The sequence below is a fragment of the Benincasa hispida genome, chromosome 1 (genome assembly GCF_027475165.1).
Source record: "Benincasa hispida cultivar pf3 chromosome 1, pf3_genome.v1.1, whole genome shotgun sequence".
Classification (NCBI taxonomy): domain Eukaryota; kingdom Viridiplantae; phylum Streptophyta; class Magnoliopsida; order Cucurbitales; family Cucurbitaceae; genus Benincasa; species Benincasa hispida.
The window spans coordinates 2,433,480-2,453,781 of record NC_143478.1 but is presented as its reverse complement, the minus strand read 5'-3'; the positions used below and the strand labels follow the sequence as shown (position 1 = coordinate 2,453,781).

At 31.5% G+C, this 20,302-nt stretch overlaps 2 protein-coding genes across 6 annotated transcripts; both read left to right on the top strand.

Annotated features, from left to right (window-relative positions):
* Positions 1–11,337: 11,337 nt before the first annotated feature.
* Positions 11,338–14,511, top strand: LOC120084586 (rac-like GTP-binding protein RHO1). Of its 5 annotated transcripts, none has more exons than XR_005483754.2 (5): positions 11,338–11,842; positions 11,934–12,885; positions 12,975–13,038; positions 13,412–13,494; positions 14,271–14,511. XR_005483754.2 is itself a non-coding variant. In XM_039040393.2 (4 exons), exons 1-4 carry the CDS (start codon positions 11,717–11,719, stop codon positions 14,307–14,309), a joined length of 336 nt encoding a protein of 111 aa, XP_038896321.1. In that variant the 5' UTR covers positions 11,374–11,716; the 3' UTR covers positions 14,310–14,511. The 5 variants fall into 5 exon arrangements, 1 of the variants encoding a protein (XP_038896321.1); XR_005483750.2 differs by having other exon boundaries at positions 11,374–11,842; positions 13,429–13,494; XR_005483755.2 differs by lacking the exon at positions 12,975–13,038 and having other exon boundaries at positions 11,344–11,842; positions 13,429–13,494.
* A 1,911-nt stretch (positions 14,512–16,422) lies between these two features.
* LOC120067523 (uncharacterized protein At1g28695-like) lies at positions 16,423–19,932 on the top strand. Its single transcript, XM_039019075.2, has 3 exons — positions 16,423–16,682; positions 16,780–17,169; positions 19,256–19,932. Exons 1-3 carry the CDS (start codon positions 16,530–16,532, stop codon positions 19,751–19,753), a joined length of 1,041 nt encoding a protein of 346 aa, XP_038875003.1. The 5' UTR covers positions 16,423–16,529; the 3' UTR covers positions 19,754–19,932.
* Positions 19,933–20,302: the final 370 nt, after the last annotated feature.

Below are 20,302 nucleotides of genomic sequence, written 5' to 3'. Positions count from 1 at the left end.
TTTGTTTCATAGTAAGACCTACTATTTTTCACATAATTAAATTTAAACTTCAAAATTTCACGTACATTGCACGTGTTTCTTGATTAGTAGAAGCTAATTTCCGATTATGAAGAGAAAATGATTAGCAAAAAATGTTTGTAATAGGGAGAGACTTAGAGGGGAAGACATAACATAAAGACATGATCAAATTACAAGTTCAACTATCTCATTTTCGAAATATCAAGTGGGTCGAAGGATATATATTTTATCTCACAAATGTCCCAAAAGTGCTTGAGAAATAATCACAGAAACAATCTCAGTTTCGATTGTGCCTAAGTCTGCTTTCTCATAATCGCCCCATTAGGTTATTTAGATAGGAGTGGTTTTGAAAGTTAATTAGGAAAAGGGCGGTTTCCAACTTATTTAGGGAAAAGGGGTGTTTTTTTTTTGTCCCTATCAGAGTGCATCTCTGGAATATTTTTATTATTTCTTTTTTAGCCCCACGCCGTATTTAAAAAAAAAAAATTAACCGGTCATTCGGGAATATATAATTTAGTTTCTTTCCCCGTACGCCGCATTAATCGCACACAATTGCTCAATAAACTATGCAATCGTTTAATAATTATACATGATCGCACACAATCGCTTAGTAAATTATCCACGATCGTTTAGTAATTATACACGATTGCACACAATCGTTTAGTAAATTACTATGGGAACGTTTAGTAATTATACACGATCGTTTAATGCGTCACTCGGGAATATTTTATTTAGTAAATTACTATGCGATCGTTTAGTAAATTATACACGATTGCACACAATCGCTTAGTAAATTATCCACGATCGCTTAGTAATTTATACACGATCGCTTAGTACTTTTAGTACAAATTTATCTAAACGAAAACTAAACGATCACGTAACAGTTAGGTAAACGATCATTTAGTATTATCTAAACGATCGCTTAGTATTATCTAAACGATTGAATAACAAAACCTAAGCGATCGCTTTATAAATTAGTACACGATCGCGTAATGGATATCTAAACGATCGCGTAGTATTAGCTAAACGATCACTTAGTATTATCTAAACGATCGCTTATTATTAGCCAAACGATCGCATAATGGATATCAAAACGATTGCGAAACAGTTAGCTAAATGATCGCTTAGTATTAGTCATGTATGTCGCATTAAAAAAAAAATTAAATCAATAACGATCGCTTAACAAAATCTAAACGATCGCTTAGTATTAGCCCTCTACGCTGCATTTAAAAAAAAAAAAATCGGTCACACGCGCGTCACAATGAGTTGACAACTCACTCTAATGCGTCGCGGTCAAAATGCGTCTGTTGAGCAAATTTGGCACTTGTTGAACAGACGCGGTCAAAATGCGTCTGTTTTATGACCATTCTGACCAAATTTGGCGTTTTCCTCCATTTTAACATAAAAAAGATCCACATTTTACCTTCATTTCCACCCGTATTCATCTTCTCATTTCACAAATTTCTCTTCCTTTACCGATTTCATCTTCTTCTTCATAGATTTCATCTTCTCCTTCATCAAAACCTTCATTTCATCTTCCACTTCATCACTGAAGCCCTCATTTCATTTCATCTTCACTCGAAACAAAATTTCCTTCATTTCTTCCAGATTCTTCATTTATTTTCAAATACCGATCATTTTTTACTTTCATTTGTTTCAATGTAGTATTTTATTTGGTAAGTTGATATATTTTTGTTTTTTAACTTTGAATTAAGTTTTTGATAATTTTTACTGATTTTTTTTAATGTTTATTTTGTTTACCATGGATATTATTCAAAGTTTTTCAGGTATGTTGGAATATTTGGTAAGGTGCAAAATTTTTTTGGTAGTGTGCGATATTTTTCTTTTAATAAGTTGATATATTTTTTTATTGTTGATATATATTTTTTTATAGTTTACAATATATTCTCTGTTGTTGCTTTTCTGGTTGGTATTTGGTTGATATTTAGATTTTTTAAATATTACATCATAGTCTCAAATTATTTATGTTTAAACATATAAAAGAATCATTAATAAAAAAAAATGATGGTCTTAATGGAAAGAGAAATAAATCTAAAAATAGGTTGAAAGAAAATTTTAACGAATTCTAAAAATAGGTATTTAAATATGCTCTTGAGGGAAAAAATAAATATTTTTAAATGTAAAATTTATATTTAAATCTTTTTTCATTTTGTCAAAATTTTAAAATTTGTTAGTAGTTTTTAATTCAAAATTAATAATATGTGGAGAAAAGAATAGTGATATTATTTTTAAAAAATATTACATAATAAAAATACTGGTTTTTTTTTTATACTTTTAGTAAAAATAATCTAACATAAATTTTTAAAAATAAAAAATTATCCTTAATTCACGTTGAAAGAAAATTTTAGCGGAATCTAAAAATAGGTATTTGAATATGTTCTTAATCGAAAAAAATAATTTTTTTTAAATGTAAAAGTTATATAAAAGTTATATTTAAATAGTGATATTAAAAAAATATAGTGATATTACTTTATTTTGTGGAGGAAAAAAAAACATATAAAAAAGTTAATAGTTAAGAGCTTAGAAACATATAAAAAAATCATTAATAAAAATAATATAGTTCCTAATGGCTATTAATGTAAAATTATTAATATGTTCCTAATGTCTATTATTTTAGTTAAAAAAATATCCATAATTTTGTATTGACTTTTTTTTTTTTTTTTTTGTATAGTGTTTTTGAGAAAACTCTACAATCAAGTCATTTAAAAGTTATGTATATAGTTATTTACCAATTATTTGGAAAGATGTATTTATTATTGAATATTGAATGTTAATGTTATTTTTAGTAATATTGTGTTGTTGTAAATTTTCTAATGATTAAAGAACAAAGATTCATGTCAATATAAAAGAATATTTAATAATGATTTATGGTCAAATGATGATGCATGTCTTAATATTTTGTTTGTTTATTTAAAAAAAATTCCTTTATTTGTACATATTAAAAAAATAGTAATAACACATTAATATTGTTGGCCTAATATATACTTACTAATATTATTATAAATATCATATTGCATTTGTCAAACTACGATGGACGTTGTGGAATTTTTATGTTATATGCATGGAAACATTATTAATGGGCCAAACGGGATAGAATATGATAGGCAACCATCTATTCTTATAAACATGCATCGTCAAGTTGACTTCAACACATTAGTTGATGGATTATGTGATGCATTATCCATAAATAGTGATGATGGGGTAGAAGTAATATTTAGATATGGTAGTTATGTAGCGGGATCTACTTTCTATATCCCCATCTCATCACGAAGTGAGACTGATGTACTGTTCATGATGAGCAACGCTCTATACCCTCCAAATAAAGTTGAACTGTATATATCCCAACCCAGTGTCCCAATTCCAACATCAACGAGAGAAGAAGTTGAAACTACTGTTCAGTTGGAAAGCCATGTTATGGAGGATGAGCAGTGTGATCTAACTATTGCCACAAATGACGAAGAAGTTGAAATAGATGATAATGATATCGATCTAGATGAACTACCTGCTCAATTTTATGGCATACATGAAGTCCCCGAAACATTTACTGAGATAAACCTGAACGAGATGACCATTGAACCCGATTCGACAACGGGGGATGACAGTAATATGGGGTTTGATTCACTGCTTAAGGGGATGATTCAATTCCAAATTGGATTTAAAAAATGCAATAAAAACTATTCAATCATTCGACATCAAAAGTTTGAAGTCATTCAGTCAAAGAAAACAACATGGGATGTCAGGTGTAAAAGATATGGCAATGGGTGCACGTGGAGACTTCACGCTGTTTGTCATAAAAAAACACGTAAATTTGAAATCACTCAATACAATGGCCCACATTCTTGTGTGTATGCAAGACTGAGTCAGGATCACAATCAATTGGATTTAGATCCAATTGCATCTGAGGTAAGCAGCATAGTGAAAAAAAATCCGTCAGTTGACATCAAAACATTATAAGATATTATCTTGAAACAGTATGGTTATTTAGTTCGTTACTGAAAAGTGTGGGACGGAAGAAGACAGGCAATTGCGAAGATATTCGGAGATTGGATCGAATTGTACAATTTGCTGCCCAAATGAATGAATATCTTGCAAATCACAAACCCCGGTACAGTCGTCCATTGGAGGCTAAATGAGATGGATTGTGATGAAAGGCTTGTAATGTTCAGTAGCGTGTTTTGGTTGTTTGGACCTGTCATCAAGGGTTTCAAGTATTGCAGGCCGCTACTTCAAATTGACGGAACCCATTTATATGGGAAGTATTAAGGAACATTGTTAATAGCTACCTCAGTAGATGCAAATGGTCACGTCTATCCGGTTGCATACGCCATTGTACCGGAGGAAAGTGCTGAATCATGGGCTGGTTTTTTAGGAATTTATGGGATCATGTGATGTATAGAAGGGAGGGAATATGTCTAATTTCAAATAGACACAAAGGCATTATATTTGCAGTCAGAAACCCTAGCAACGGTTGGGTTGGAGTACACCACAGATTCTGCTTGCGACATGTGGCGAATAATTTTAACAACAAGTTCACAAATAGTTTATTGAAGAGTTTGGTGCATAGTGTAGGATCAAAATTTCAAGTTCAGAAGTTTAATGATTGTATGGCCGAACTTCAAATAGCAAATCCTAATTGCTTACGATATTTTACTCCCATAAATCCTAAGCAGTGGACACAGTCACATGATGGTGGTCATCGTTATCGATGGCTAACCACGAATGTGGCCGAAAGTACAAATGTTGTTCTTAAAAGAGCCAGAAAGCTACCGATCACTGCACTAGTCCAAGCAACATTCTACCGAATTATTATTTATTTCGCTGCTCGTCGTGTAGAAATAGAGACTGCCATTGAATCGAGGGAGTGTTTCACAAGGTAAATTATTCACATCTTAGTTACCCATGTTTTTATACTAACTATCAAGGTGTTCTAAGTAATTGTCGTATTTGTCATAGGTATGCAGTAAAGAAACTAAATCGTTGGAACAACGTGCAACCAAACATTCCGTCAACATGTTTGACCATTGAACAGGGTTTGTGTGAAGTCACCACCTCAATCAACCCAATAACACTAAAGGGTGGAAACACACACCGAGTAAAGTTTAGTGAAAAAACATGCACATTCAATAAGTGGCAGAGTTTTGGAATCCTTTGTTATCACATTATGGCTGCGTGTAAGACCATTTGGGTAGACTACTTTCACTACATTAAAGACTATTACAAAATTCCCACTTATCTGATATGTTATTTACCCCAGTTCGAGCCCATCCCTGATAAAAAATGTTGGCCTGATCCTAACTTTCCAACTATTTATCCAGACGAATCACGAGTTAGGAAGGTTGCAGACCGTGTACTTCTCGCATGCAATCGTACAAAACAAGACACGGTGCACAATTTGCAGACAAGAAGGGCATAATAGACAGAATTGTCCCAATCAAGCTCGTGATGCGACTTAGTTATTTATTTTTAATTCTCATTGCATTTAATTAATTGTAACTTCATTTACTTATTTATTCTTTATTAATTGATTGTATTTATTGATTGTATTTATTCAATGAAGGGTGTATTCTTTATTAACTGTCATTGTATTTATTGATTGTGTTTATACAATGAATGGTGTATTCTTTATTAATTATCATTGTATTTATACAATGAAGAGTGTATTCTTTACTAACTAACATTATATTTGTTGATTGTAATCACATTGATTTTTACTAAATTTAATATTTTTTTTATGGGATCAGATGGACGAGGATGTTACCACAGGGCCAAACGACGACTCGATTTTATACTTACAATGCAACCATAAATCCGAGGTTGTTTGGGAAGATGAGCATATCGATGCAATGCATTTTCAGTGAAGAGAGGTGGTTATTCACAGGCAGGAGAACCCAGACCCTCGTATATTGAACTATCTCGTATATTGTATAAAATTTATACAACTAGAATGGCATCTGATAACAGCATTAGTGGAATGATGGCACCAGGAGATACACACTTTCCACATGTTGCATGGAGAGTGTACAATTACACTTCAAGATGTAGCCATCCAATTTGGACTCCCGATTAATAGAAGACCATTGATCGGGTCTCTAAATTATGATTGTGAACAAATTTGTGCTCTTCTCTTAGGCGTAACCACGAATGACGCCGTTGTTAAGGGAGGTTGTCTAAGCCTACCATGGTTAGCTGATCAATTTAACAACTTCGCCCATCTACCAAACCATGCAGATGAAGAGGACCTGCAACGATATGCTCGAGCATATATTCTCACGTTGATTGGAGGATTGGTATTTCCCGAAAAATCCAACAGTAAAGTGCACATGATGTATCTTCCTCTCTTGGTGGATTTTGATGTTGTCGGGACTTACAATTGAGGCACTAGATGTCTTGTATGGTTGTATAGGCAACTATGCAAGGGTGCAGTTATAGATGGAAAAGACATTGAAAGCCCACTTTTATTGCTACAAATTTGGACATGGGATCGATTTCTTCTTCTAGCGCCTCGACGACTCCATAGATATAAGCATAACTTAGGCGATAGATCACTTGCAGTAAGGTGAGCATATTTACCTCGTTATTGTTGTTTTAATTATAAAAATACTAATAGCTAAAATTTAACCTCTAATTGTTGTAGATGGAATGACAACTATTTTGTAATTAGAGCACTTACACATGTTCTAGTACAGTATATGCATATACTGGATACACATATGCCTAACTAGGTAATATTTTATTCATTTATATATCATATATTCATAATGTTTCAATCTTATAGTTAATTCATTTTTTGACACATATGCATGCAGATTATTTGGGAGTCATATAATCATTTGATCCAATTATTGTCGCCATACTGTCTCGATGGCAATGAGATATGGACATCCATGTCCACTCATATGCTTCTTCGTTGTGGAGTGGCATCACAGATCGTGTGATGCGTCAATTGGGGATGTTGCAACAAATTCCTCAACCTTGCAACACGGACGCCCGACTTCATTCACACGATCTAAGGGGCAGGCATGAGCAAGACTGGATTGCATATCTAGCTCCTCAAATTACAATCTGGGAAAATTGACACAGTTTGGTTATTAATGGACCTCTTATTAATAAGGTGTAGGTACCGAGCCTAGATATATTGAATAGTATTCTACTGTGAACAAGTGGTATATAGCTAAAGCAGAAGCATCCTATCACTTGTTGGTATGAGTTTATTGTTTACTATGATTGTTTGATTTTATTTCTTCATTGCACACCAAAATAAATTTTAAAGTCATTAACTTGTTATTCAATTCTTTTTCAAGTCGAGCTTCCAAATTTTCCAATATCTGCTCAAAGAGCCTTGCGTAGACTCACCTCGATATGTCGAGTGCGATATTTCAATGGTGACATTCCAATGGAAGAACAAGGTGATCCAACAAGATATGAGGATGTTCCTATTCAACCTAATGTTCGGAATGAATATCCAACAATGCCAGTCGATCAGTACACTTCCATGATGTCCTCTCCCTCAATATTTGGTTTTTTTTTCCAATAACCTTCAGTATACTAAGCATGGAAGAAGGTCAAACTTCACATGTCCATCTAAATATCCATGACCAGTATGTTACATATCGACAACGTAGTGAGGGTATACACTTTTTAGTGGAAAGTCAACCACCAAGTTAAGAGGGCGTGATGATCGTGGACACTATGTCACTCAACATGATCGATCTAGGCGTAATAGAGGATCTTCTTCTAGTCGTGAATAAAGAACATTATACATATGATTAAATTTATTAATGAAATTCAATTATTTACAATAGTTGAAAGTTAATATCTATAATTTTGCATAAGTTTCTAACAACTTTAAACAAAAAAATAATTTGAAATTAAAAATTAATATCAAGTATATCAAATCAATCATAGAAATTTCTTAATCTCAAAATAGCAATATTACGATCAAATGAATCATAGATATTACTGAGCAATCAGATAGAGAATACTAAGCGATCAGATAGATATTACTAACCGATCGGAGAGAATACTAAGCGATCGAATAGATATTACTAAGTGATCAGATAGATATTACTAAGCAATCGGAGAGAATACGAAGCGATCAGATAGATATTACTAAGCGATCAGAGAGAATACTAAGCGATCGTTTGTCTAATAATAAGCGATCGTTTAGATATTCATTACGCGTTCGTGAACTAATTTATAAAGCAATCATTTGGCTAATACTAAGCGATCGCTTAGGTTTTGTTATTCGATCATTCAGATAATATTAAGAGATCGTTTAGGTTTTGTTAAGCGATCATTTCGATATCCATTATGCAATCGGTTGGCTAATAATAAGTGATTGTTTAGATAATACTAAGCGATCGTTTAGCTAATACTAAGCGATCGTTTAGCTAACTGTTAGCGATCGTTTAGATATCCATTACGCGATCGTGTACTAATTTATAATACTAAGCAATCGTTTAGCTAATACTCAGCGATCGCTTAGGTTTTGTTAAGCGATTCTTTAGATAATACTAAGCGATCGTTAAACTAACTGTTACGCGATTGTTTAGTTTTCGTTTAGATAAATTTGTGCTAAATTTGTAGAATAAAATTGGTGTTGTACATTTAACTAAGCAAATAAATAACTAAGCGGTCGTTTAGATAAATTTGTGCTAAAATTACATATTGTACAGTACAATTGGTGTTGTACAAAATATAAATAACTAAGTGATCGTTTAGATAAATTTAGATGGCTGTTATATCATTTTTGACTTTCAGACCTTTCATATGACCACCAACATAATTTCTTTCAGACTCATCCCAATCCCCACCAAATCATACAAAGATGCAAAGTAACGCATCTACAATTGGATAAACAAATTATTGATAAGTGAACGATCATGTATAAATTACTAAGCGATCGTGTATAAATTACTAAGTGATCGTGGATAATTTACTAAGCGATTATGTGTGATCGTGTATAATTTACTAAACGATTACATAGTAATTTACTAAATAAAATATTCCCGAATGACGCATTAAATGATCATGTATAATTACTAAATGATCGCATAGTAATTTACTAAACAATTGTGTATGATAGTATATAATTACTAAACGATCGTGGATAATTTACTAAGTGATTGTGTATGATTGTGTATAATTACTAAACGATTGTATGCGATTAATGTGGCGTACGGGGGAAAGAAACTAAATAAAATATTTCCGAATGACCGGTTTAATTTTTTCTTAAATGCGGTGTACGGGACTAAAAAATAATATAAAATATACAGAGTGCATCTCTTGACTCGGATGGGGACAAAAAAACCACTCCTTTTCCCTAAATAAGTTGGAAACCACCCCTTTTCCCCAATTAACTTTCAAAACCACCCCCTTATCTAAATACCCCCGCCCCACTTGTTCATATGCAACAATAATCTTATTTTACAAATACTATAAAATAAAGGAAAATAAAGCAGGTTCTAAACAAAATAAAACTAATTTAAAACATAATTTTGGTTTTGGTCAAAATGACCAACTTATTTACGAATATTGTAAAATAGTAAAAATTTTCCGTTTTGCCATTTTTCTATATTTAAAAATATTTTCAGTAGTTTTTTTTATTAAAAATAATTTCTCTTTTGGTTTTTATATTACATTTTGATTTTTTTAATTTTTTAAGGAAAAAAAAAGATTATAGATATCTTGCTAAAATATATATGTATCTATGAATTAAATGAATTTTATTAAGATAAGTCACCGTATCTAAGTCCATTGCAATAAGTTACAAATAAATTAAAGGAACAAAAATTGAGTAAAATAAGAAATCATGGAGAGAGAAAAGAAGAAGATAGAATTTAAAATTAAGAATTAAATAGATAGAATTTAAAATTAAGAATTAAATCACTATATGATATTCCCTTAAATTTCTAATCCCTCTCACCATATCCCTTTATTCTCTAAAAAAATCTTTTATATAGAGAACAAATAACGACAATATCATCATCGTCAATGGATCAAAATCCATACATTTATAAGTTGTGTTCTCATTGTCATTATACCTAAATAGCCGTGTCCCTTCAACATCAACAAGCACATGAACTATTATACTACTATGTAAGTTGGGGAGCCACCTAAACAATTTGAAGAGTTATTAAGGGCAAGAAGGGAACGATTAAAATATCTAAGGACAAAAAGGGAAAGAAAATGGAAAAATTGTTAGAAATAGCACGTTTAGGTTTTTACTTTGCAAAACTAGTACGCTATTTGAAAACTTGTAAAAGTAATTTTTCTCGATTCGGACGAGATCACCACGAGAATTAGTTACAAAATCAACATTTTCTAACTTATGCCTTTTCGGTATATCTCACCTCATTATACACCTAGATTTGCTAACTTTTTATTTAATTTCCCAAAATCTTATACCAATTCTTATATTATTTTCAAATTTTCTTCAAATTCAGTTATATTTACTAAATATTATATCGAATTATTACATAAATTTTCAAATCTTTGGCATAATTTATGTTTTTATAATTATATGAATTTCCAAAATTTTAAATGGGTTTTCCAATTATCAAAATAGATTTTTCAAATTGATTCAACATTTTAAAATTGGTAAAGATCAAATTTTGCAAAAAATTGGATAACATTTGGGATATATATAAATTATCGGTGTTAGTCCTACTCGAGATTCCATCGATAAATCTCAAATATATGAATTTCGGTGTTAGATATATCCAAAATTTCACCAAGAAAGCTCAAATATATAGAATTTTGGTGTTATTTTGTTCGGGATTAACATGCACATAATCTCAGTTTATAATCTGGCGAAATGTATCGAGAATGCCCCAAACAATCGATAAATTGGGAAAAAGTTGATTTTTTAACTAAAATCTCGTGTTTAATCTCGCTCGAGATGGATCGAAAAAAAACTATTTTTATGAATTTTTAAAAAAATATAAAAATTTAAACATGACCATTTCTCAAAGAAGATGCTCCCCTTATAACCATTTTTAATATAGTATAAATATCGAAATATATATAGAAGATAGATAAGGACTAAATTATAATTATAAAATATAAACCCAAAAACTCCTTTCTACGTTTTATTATTATTTTTTTTTAGAGAAATTCTTATAAATAAAAGAATTCTAAAAATATTTACAATTCATAAAAAAAATAAAAAAGTTCTTTGTACAGAACTTTTTGTTATAAAATGGAAATATTTTTAATATTTAAAAAGCTTTTTTTTTTCATTTTCCAAATTATAGGGTTAAATTTGTAATATAACTAAAAGAAATAACGAAAGTGGCTGTGCTTGTTATAGTAGCGCGTGTCTGCATGTGTCCTGGAACAAAAGAAAAGAAAAGGACCATTCTCCAAAAACCTCTCAATTCAATTTCTTCCAGAATTGATGTTCTTTGATTCATCTCTCTCTCTCTGGAGTGCCTTTGGTTTTCCCTTTTCCCTTCCCTCACACCTCAATTTCAACCCAATTTCACCAATCAATGCATCTTTTTCTTTGCATTAGCCTTTTTCAACCCTTCTTCCCACTTTTTCCTTCCTCTGTTCCTCTCAATTTTCTCAAATTCCTCTTCCAATCCCCCATAATTTGAACAAAAGCGACGGATTCTAGGGTTTTGATCCACATTACCTGTACTTTCTTCAAAATCCGCCCAAAACACAATCGTTTATGGCCGGCGGCGCCGCCACTACTCCGACGGCGGCCACGAAGTTCATTAAGTGCGTGACGGTTGGAGATGGCGCCGTTGGGAAGACTTGTCTTCTCATCTCTTACACTAGCAACACTTGTCCGACTGTATGAAATGAAGTCGTCTTGTTTCGATTGTTTTCTTGGAATTTATAGTGCACTTTTGTTGTGATGATGTGTTAATCTTTTGCTTTGGCAGGATTATGTTCCTACTGTTTTTGATAATTTCAGTGCCAATGTTTTGGTTAATGGGCGGTCTGTGAATTTGGGTCTCTGGGACACTGCCGGTGATTTCCTTTTCTCTGTTTCCGATAATCATGCTTCATTTATCCAGTTTTGTTATTAAACTGTTGATGGATTTTCTTTTCTGGGATTTCCGTAATTTCATGTGCGTAAGCTTAAAGCTAAATACCTCTACTTGAGTGACGTTTTTGGAGATTTGACCAAATTACAAGACGAAGGAAGCCTTTAAGATCATAAGATCAAATTGAAGCTAAACGAAAATTATAATCACTATAGGATTATACTAGTAGTTTCTCATAAGAAAAAAGGATTATACCAGTAGTTCAACCAACATACTATAATGTGTCGTAGAAAGAAATTCTATGTGTCGTCAATAGCTATAGGATATGAATATCTGAACAAGTTTTATCAAGTACATAGAGGAAGTTTAGATGCACTTTAAAATTAAACCATGTTACAAAGTTGTTCTTCTCAGAATGTGTTCTTCAAATCTGTCCAGTTGATAAGCCTCCACGCATTGTTTCATATTCTTCTTCACTTGTTTCTTTTTCAATTACAAAACTAGTTTAGATTTTCTTTTTCCTCCTTATTTTATTGGTATAATTGAAACTCTAGTGGAAAAATAAAAAACAAGTGTCCCTGTTCTGTAGGCACTTGATCGCACAGTATCTTCCAGAAATATCATTATGAATGTTTGTAAGCTAGATAGACTAGGGTACTCCAATCTTCAATGAAAAGATATTCCCACTAATTTCCATTTTAAAGTGATGTATGAATGTTAGAAGGATCAGTTTATAGGTCAAGAAGATTATAGCAGGCTAAGACCTTTGAGTTACAGAGGAGCTGATGTTTTCCTTCTTGCCTTTTCACTTATAAGTCGGGCAAGCTTTGAAAATATATCAAAGAAAGTAAGTTCACTTCTTGTACAACTTTTGGAATGTTTATTATTTTGATTCAGTATTTAGATTCTTCTTGATGTCCTTTTCTTTTGGAGCAGTGAATCCCAGAGTTAAGGCATTATGCCCCATCAGTGTCCCTTATTTTTGTAGGGACCAAACTAGGTGCCTTTCTTCTTTAATTTTAATTTTATTGCCTGAATTATCAATTCCTTCACTCTTAAGTAAAATTCTCATAATTTTCCTGATGGTTGTTTTTGTGGGCTAGTATAAGAACCCACATCCACAAATGGAACAATCTTTTTTTACCTTTTCAGGGACACTGTCAGATAAAAATGTGTGTTTCAATGTCATGATATCAGAGATCAACTTCTTCAATATCGATCTTCTACATACAAGTCCATACATTAAACTAGAATCTCCACATGATATAGATATATTTGTACTGTGTAAAACGATGCCTGTTCGTGTCTCTATAATATGCCTCTGCTATTCATACTATTCCCTTGCTAAGTTCTTAAGGAAATGAAGTGTACAGAATATCTTTTTTTTCAGGGTGAGGAACTAAAGAAGCTCATTGGAGCAGTGGCATGCATTGATTGCAGTTCAAAGACACGTCAGGTTTGTGATTATTACCTCTTAATATACTAGAAGCAAAGGGATAAATTGCAATTCTTAAAACCTGATCACCTCTTAATGTACTAGAAGCTAATGGATAAACTGTAGTTCTCGAAACCTGATGACCTCTTAATATATGAGAATCAAAAGATAATTGAACTGTAATTCTGAAAACCTGATTAAGAGCAAATGTTAAAAGCCTCCTATTGTTACAAAGCGCAAAAATGAAGAACTAACCCTGAGGGTGTAAGTCAAAATTAAAGAAGTCTACGAAACTACTGAACCAGTTTGGCTGGTTGGAATATACTTATTGGCTAGGTTGATTTTCTCAAGAATGCATTTTGGTTTTTAGATCATCTATCGGTTTCCTACCAATTCAAAAATAAAACAAGATTTAAGCTATAAGCTTTACCCCTTTCTCTGACTTATGGGCTTTTGTTCTCCTGTTTTGAAGCTAAACATAAATGGTAACAGTCCTTATGATAGAATCCAAATATATTGACATTGAGATATAAATGGCAATCAATTAAAAGATAAATCAAGTAATTTAAGGTTCTTGGACCCTCCCAATCTCGAGATCTCTCTTATGCTCTTAATCACTCGCCAAAATATTGTTCATCTTCCCTATTCTCCTCTCTATTATAGCCAAATTCCGTAAACAACACCCCAACTAATTATTAATATACCCATAGTATCCCTCTAACACCCTAATAACATTCCTTATCTCCTTAAAAGGTGATTTTAGTCACTGCCAAGTGAACCCCTTTTTTGAAATGCAGAATGTAAGGCTGTCATTGATGCTGCTGCAATCAAGGTGATTCTTCAACCTCCAAAATCAAAGAAGTCAAAGAGAAAACTTCCAATCTGCAATTTTCTCTCATCATGTTTAATTAAGCCTCTCCCCACTACTTGTAATTGAACTATGTATGTTAACTTCTATGATCCTTTATAGGGTGTATTTTAACAATTGTGTTATTGTATCATAATGTTAGTCATTTTATTTTGTTTGAGCTCAACAAACATGAGGTAGGATATTCAAACATGCAATCACTTGGTCGAAGAATATGCCTCAGTCATTCGTTCTTTTGTTATACTTTCAAGTCTTGACGTTTGAAGAGATTGTATGGATAGTTTTGGCATAATCTAACACGAGTCTCATTAGCACCTAAATATCCATCTCTTGCTCTAATGGTTAAAATCTCCCTACACGTTTCTCCCTACTTATATAATTATCATTCATTTTAGCTTTCGTTATTTTTTATTTCAATTTCTGTTTTTAAGGATAATCTTGTCTAAATAGTCAACTCCATCATGAATAATACTTTTGAGTAAAATGAATGAAACAAATAACAAAACAACACCCATCACGAAAAAAATATATATTGAATAGGATATCTTATAGAATGTGATTTATTATTACTTTACAAAGTTGACTGGTGGAATTATTGATCTTCCAAATGCTTAAACATTGAAGTTTGATGTGGTTTTGGCTTAGAGAATACGAAAGTGTGAAGACTTTTTAGACTTGGAAGGTTTAAGAGAGGGCTTTAGGATTGAAAATCTGCATTGGATTTGGGAAGGCTTTGGTTAGACGAAAAGTCGGAAACCCCTTCTCCTTCCTATCTTGCTCAGATCCGTAAACATTGCAAATAGCAAGCGTAAACTGAAAATGTCAACTTCACATCCTATTCCTATCTAGGTTTTTTATATTTTTATCATGTGTGTGGCCCAAGAATCCATATTTTTTAATCTTGAAGTTGATAGTAAAAATTTTATCTTAGTTAAACTATGCTCATATTGGCAAAGGAATATTCTTTGAGATGATCATAGCCTAACGGTCACATTGAATGATGCTTTGTGCTAGTCTTTAGCCTGTTCAGATAATATTTTGGTGGGTCATCTGTTTTATGGTACAAAAAAGATTGTTTGGTTGGTCATTATTTGTCTTTCTCTAGACTTTATGAGGCAAATACAATAATAGTCTCTTCTGAGATTTATTATAGTTTCATGGATTTGGTTCTATTTATTGGGTTATACTAGTGCAAAGCAAAGCATCCCTTCTAAACTTTTTACTCTTTTTTTTTTTTGTTTAGTTTTCAATTCGATGAAATGTTTCTCCTCTAAAAGACTTGTCATATTGACTAAATTTTTATTGTAAATTTTTAGTTAAGTCATAAACTGACCTAAATCACACAAATTCAAACCAAATTATAAATTTTAGAATTGTAAAAACGATATAGGGATAGAGTTGGGCATGGCTATGACTTGTCAAGCAAGACATGTTTAAATCTACCGTTTACATTTATTGTACTAAAAAATATATATATTTAGAAATAGAAACTAATTTTTGTAACCATAAATGGAATCTAAATCATATAAAACAAACTATTATTATTTTTTAAAAAATAGACCAAATTCAAAATTTAAAATACATGTAAAGACCAAATTAAACCTAAGCTTTTTTTAGTAAAAATTAAAATGGAAAAAATGTTATATTTAGTTTGTTTTAATTTGGTCTATAGATTTCAATATTTACAATTTTAAACTTTTTACTTTGGTTAATGTTTAGTAATTAATTCAAAAGAATTAGAAGAACTACAATCAATTTAGTATCACTATATTTTTATTAGTATTACAATTAATTTTTAAATAAAAACTAGAGCTTGAAAATGGAGATTATCAAAAATAGAAAAATAAGTGAAAATATTTACACAAATAGATATTCTTATCAATGTCTATAAGTGATAGACTCTAATAATCATTGATACTATCGGTTATAAAATCGGAGATAAATCAATTGATAAATGTTGATAGAAGTATTTCCCTCTCTAAATTTTTTTTATAAATTATAAAAATTAAAGTTAAGGTCAAAGCCTAGTGATTGAAATTAGTTATATAATAAACATAATTAATGAAACTAAAATTGGTTGACCTCATTTCCACTAAAAGCTCTTAACAACATAAATCAAGAGTCTCTCACTCTCTCAATAAAGAGATACAGAGAAATTAAAGCCAAAAAAAAGAGAGAAGAAAAAGCTATGGATTTCCCGCCCAAGAAACCTCCGCTCATAACTTATGCATTTCTCTTACTCTTTTTCATCGCTTCCTTTCTTCTCATTCTTGCTCCTTCTTCCTCTTTGAATCCTCTCCTGTTTTTCCCCTCAACCCTCCAATGCAATCGCTCCAATTCTGTATGTTTTCTCTCTTTAATTTCTCCTTAATTAGGATCCTTTGCGTTTTTCTTACGATCGATTATAATGATTTTCGTTTTTTCAATTCAATTTGCAGGTTGAATTACTCCATTCCGCAGATGAACTTGATTTGGCGCTGGAGAAGGCGACGATGGCGAATAAGACACTCGTAATCGCGGTGATCAACAAGGCGTATGCTGATCAAGGCGTTAAAGACGATACTACAATGCTCGATGTGTTTCTCAGTAGTTTTTGGATGGGAGAAGATACTCGAAAATTGCTTGATCATCTTCTTCTCGTCGCTGTTGATCAAACGGCGTATGATCGCTGCCGATTTCAGCGTCTCAATTGCTTCAAATTGGAGACAGAAGGAGTTGATTTCGGTGGAGAGAAGCTTTACATGTCTGAGGAATTCATTAAAATGATGTGGAAAAGAACTCTGTTCCTTCTCGAAGTTCTCAAGCGCGGTTACAGTTTCATTTTCACGGTAAACACATTCCGTACTTCTTCTCTTAAATTAACTTCTTCTTCTCCAAGTAGATCATCGTCAATCCTTGATTTAGATCATCGTATTAGCTTTTTAATCGACGATCTGGAGAAATCGTGGAGCAGAACATGTCGCCGGAGATTTCATCTTCGAGCGTGTGTATAAACTGCCGAATCGAATTGCTCGGGATCGTGGCTTTGTTTTGAAGTAAATTTTTCAAAGTTCAACTGATTTTTAGAACACACTAGTTTTGATTCGTTTCAAATTATCTTTCCAAAATATTAGCAACGAATAGGTTGATTTATATATATATATATATATAACAGAACCAAATCTGCGGTTCTCGTAATCATCATTTTCCTCTTTAGCATTCAGTTCATAATTTTTGAGAATATGATTTTCTTAGTCCAATTTGAAATCTAGACGAAAATTTTACGTCAACTAGAGATTATACCCCTTGATTTTATCTAATTTTGGTATGTAAGCTATGTATTTAAATATATGCATGCTTCGTTATCATAAGATATATAACATTAATTATAAAAAACCATATTCATATTGGATTTCAATTTTCAACTAACAAATGAAGGTTTTCGATTTTGAAAATAGGTTTAATTACTTCTAAAACTTTTGCTTACAATTTTCTTTTGACTATTTTAATTTTAATCATGAATTAAAATATTTTAAATTTGTAGTAGGTACACATGGTTTTGGAAAATGAAAGTATCCCACTCTCATTTCCACAAAATCATATATATCATAATAACATTGTATTATTTCCAATTTCTAAATTAATTACCAAACCTACATCTTAAACTAATATTTTGATCATGATAAATTGAAATATTTTAATTTTGTAGTAGGTAGGTTTGATTTTGGAAGATGAAAGCATCAACTCTACAAAAATTTTCACTATTTACAGAAATAGTAAAAAAAAAAAAAAAAATTCTATCAGCTTCTATCACAATTTTGTTATTGTAGAAACAGTTTCTCAAATTTTTCTATTTTTGAAAATTTCTACATTATTATTACTTTTGTTTCTTCAGGAACAAAAATAGTAAAATTTTTAATGGGAAAAATGGTGGTTTTATGGCTTCTATATTTAAAGTTTATAATTTTACAGGACAATTATAACATAAACTAATTAATTTTGGCCAAATTACAAAAACGTTTAAACTTTGCATTTGATTTTTAAAAAGTTGAGAGTATTTTTTAAACAAAGGGCAAAGTTAAGATCTAATATTAATTTTAATTTATTTCATATATATAAATACATAATAGAAGAAATTTAATTTATATTTTTATTTAAAGTTCAAATTTTATAAGATGCATGTTCTAGAGAAACGTCTTTGGATGAACTTGTATATGGATGTATAGTATTATTTATTTTGCCAAAGCCCTCGAAGTACCCTACAATATTTAGCTTCGTACACAAGCAATATAATTTTAAAAGAAAAATTAAAAATTAAATTTGAAACTGAAATTATTAAAAAAAAAAATGGAGGCATTTTTTAAATTATTATTATTTTATTTTTAAATACTATTTTTTTCTTTTACAAATTTTCTTAGTAAATTTAGGTTAAAATATTGGTCCATTGTTCAATTTCAGTCATTATAATTATTTAAAATTTTCAATTTTCAATCAATCATAAATTTAGAATCTACTCCTAATTTATCATTGATTTTTCCAGGGAAAAAAATGGTCCTTCGCCTAATTTATTGTTGACTTTTTCTTTTAAAAAATGTGTTTTATTATCAATTTCGTAAATTTTAAAAATATTTTCATATATTGTATTTATTATTATTATTATTTAGTCAACTTCATTAAAAATGAATTTGGAAGCACAACTAAATTTAAGATTGCCTGGAACATTTTAAGTCTAAAGCATAGGGATCCAAACGACATTTTAATATTAGATTTTATTAAAACAACACTATGACTACCTTTCAAAATTTTGTATAATGGTGGAAAAATAAGTGAATGAATGAAAATGATCTTTTAGTTTTTAGAGCGAAATTTAGAGAAAATTTCAAATGATTATTAATATTATTATTAAATGTATTTAATTTTGAATTGATTGAGCAGGATACGGACGTAATGTGGCTAAGGGACCCATTTCCAAAGCTAAGCAAAGACGAAACGGAAGATCTTCAAATCAGCACCGATAATTTCAACGGAGATCCATGGTCCCAATCCAATCCCATCAACACCGGCTTCTACTTCGTTCGATCCAACAACAAAACCATAGCTCTCTTCGACAAATGGTACTCCATGAAGAACATCACCGCCGGCCAGAAGGAACAGGACGTTCTCTTCAATCTCATCCGCGCCGGCATTTTCCGGCAACTCAATCTCAAGGTCAGGTTTCTAAACACTCTCTTTTTCAGTGGATTTTGCCAGAAGAGCAGTGATTTCCACCAAGTTTCCACCGTCCATGCCAATTGCTGCCGGACGATCGTTGCTAAGATCAACGATCTGAGGGCTACGCTCGGCGATTGGAAACGGTTTAGGAAGTCGACGAATGCGTCGGAGATTTTTTGGTGGACGGATCATGTTGGATGTAAGCGATCTTGGAGACATTGACGGATGATGGTAGCGGCGGCGATAATGCGGCGGATGTGAATCGGTTATTTTTTAGGATGGTGATGATGTAGAAATTACTGGAAAGGGATTTGAAATTGTATGATTCTTATGAAGTGTATTTGTGGAAGAAGAATACTGTAACAAATGCATGATGAGTCCTTTGCCTAATTTTTACTTTTATTTTTTCTCTCACTCTTTAAACAAATTAAATCTTTACGAGTTTGAATCTGAATGAGATTCCAGATGACACTCGTGTGTATTCATTTTAAAATGTAATGTAAAATAAGTAAAAATATCCGTTGAGAAAAATATTGCAAATAAAATGAATTAAAAAACAGGATATTTTTTTTAAAATATTGTGGTTTGAAAAACTATTTCGTGAAATATGGTTATTTTTAAATATTGTAGTTGTTTTGAAGATTTCGAGATTAGAAATATGTTTAAAATATTATGTCGAGGATTGAACCTTCGACCTAAAAAAAATTAAAGAAGAAGACCCTCGACCTAAGGACATGTCGAGGGTTCAACCCTCGACCTAATTAAAGTTGC

What these genes read in the sequence shown, in the direction of transcription:
- LOC120067523 (XM_039019075.2), top strand. Translation starts at nt 16,530, where the DNA reads ATGGATTTCCCGCCCAAGAAACCTCCGCTCATAACTTATGCATTTCTC. An exon ending in AATGCAATCGCTCCAATTCT is followed by an intron (nt 16,683 to 16,779) that starts GTATGTTTTCTC and finishes TTCAATTTGCAG; the next exon opens with GTTGAATTACTCCATTCCGC. An exon ending in GTTACAGTTTCATTTTCACG is followed by an intron (nt 17,170 to 19,255) that starts GTAAACACATTC and finishes TTGATTGAGCAG; the next exon opens with GATACGGACGTAATGTGGCT.
- LOC120084586 (XM_039040393.2), top strand. Translation starts at nt 11,717, where the DNA reads ATGGCCGGCGGCGCCGCCACTACTCCGACGGCGGCCACGAAGTTCATT. An exon ending in CTAGCAACACTTGTCCGACT is followed by an intron (nt 11,843 to 11,933) that starts GTATGAAATGAA and finishes TTGCTTTGGCAG; the next exon opens with GATTATGTTCCTACTGTTTT. An exon ending in GGGTCTCTGGGACACTGCCG is followed by an intron (nt 12,022 to 13,411) that starts GTGATTTCCTTT and finishes TGAAGTGTACAG; the next exon opens with AATATCTTTTTTTTCAGGGT.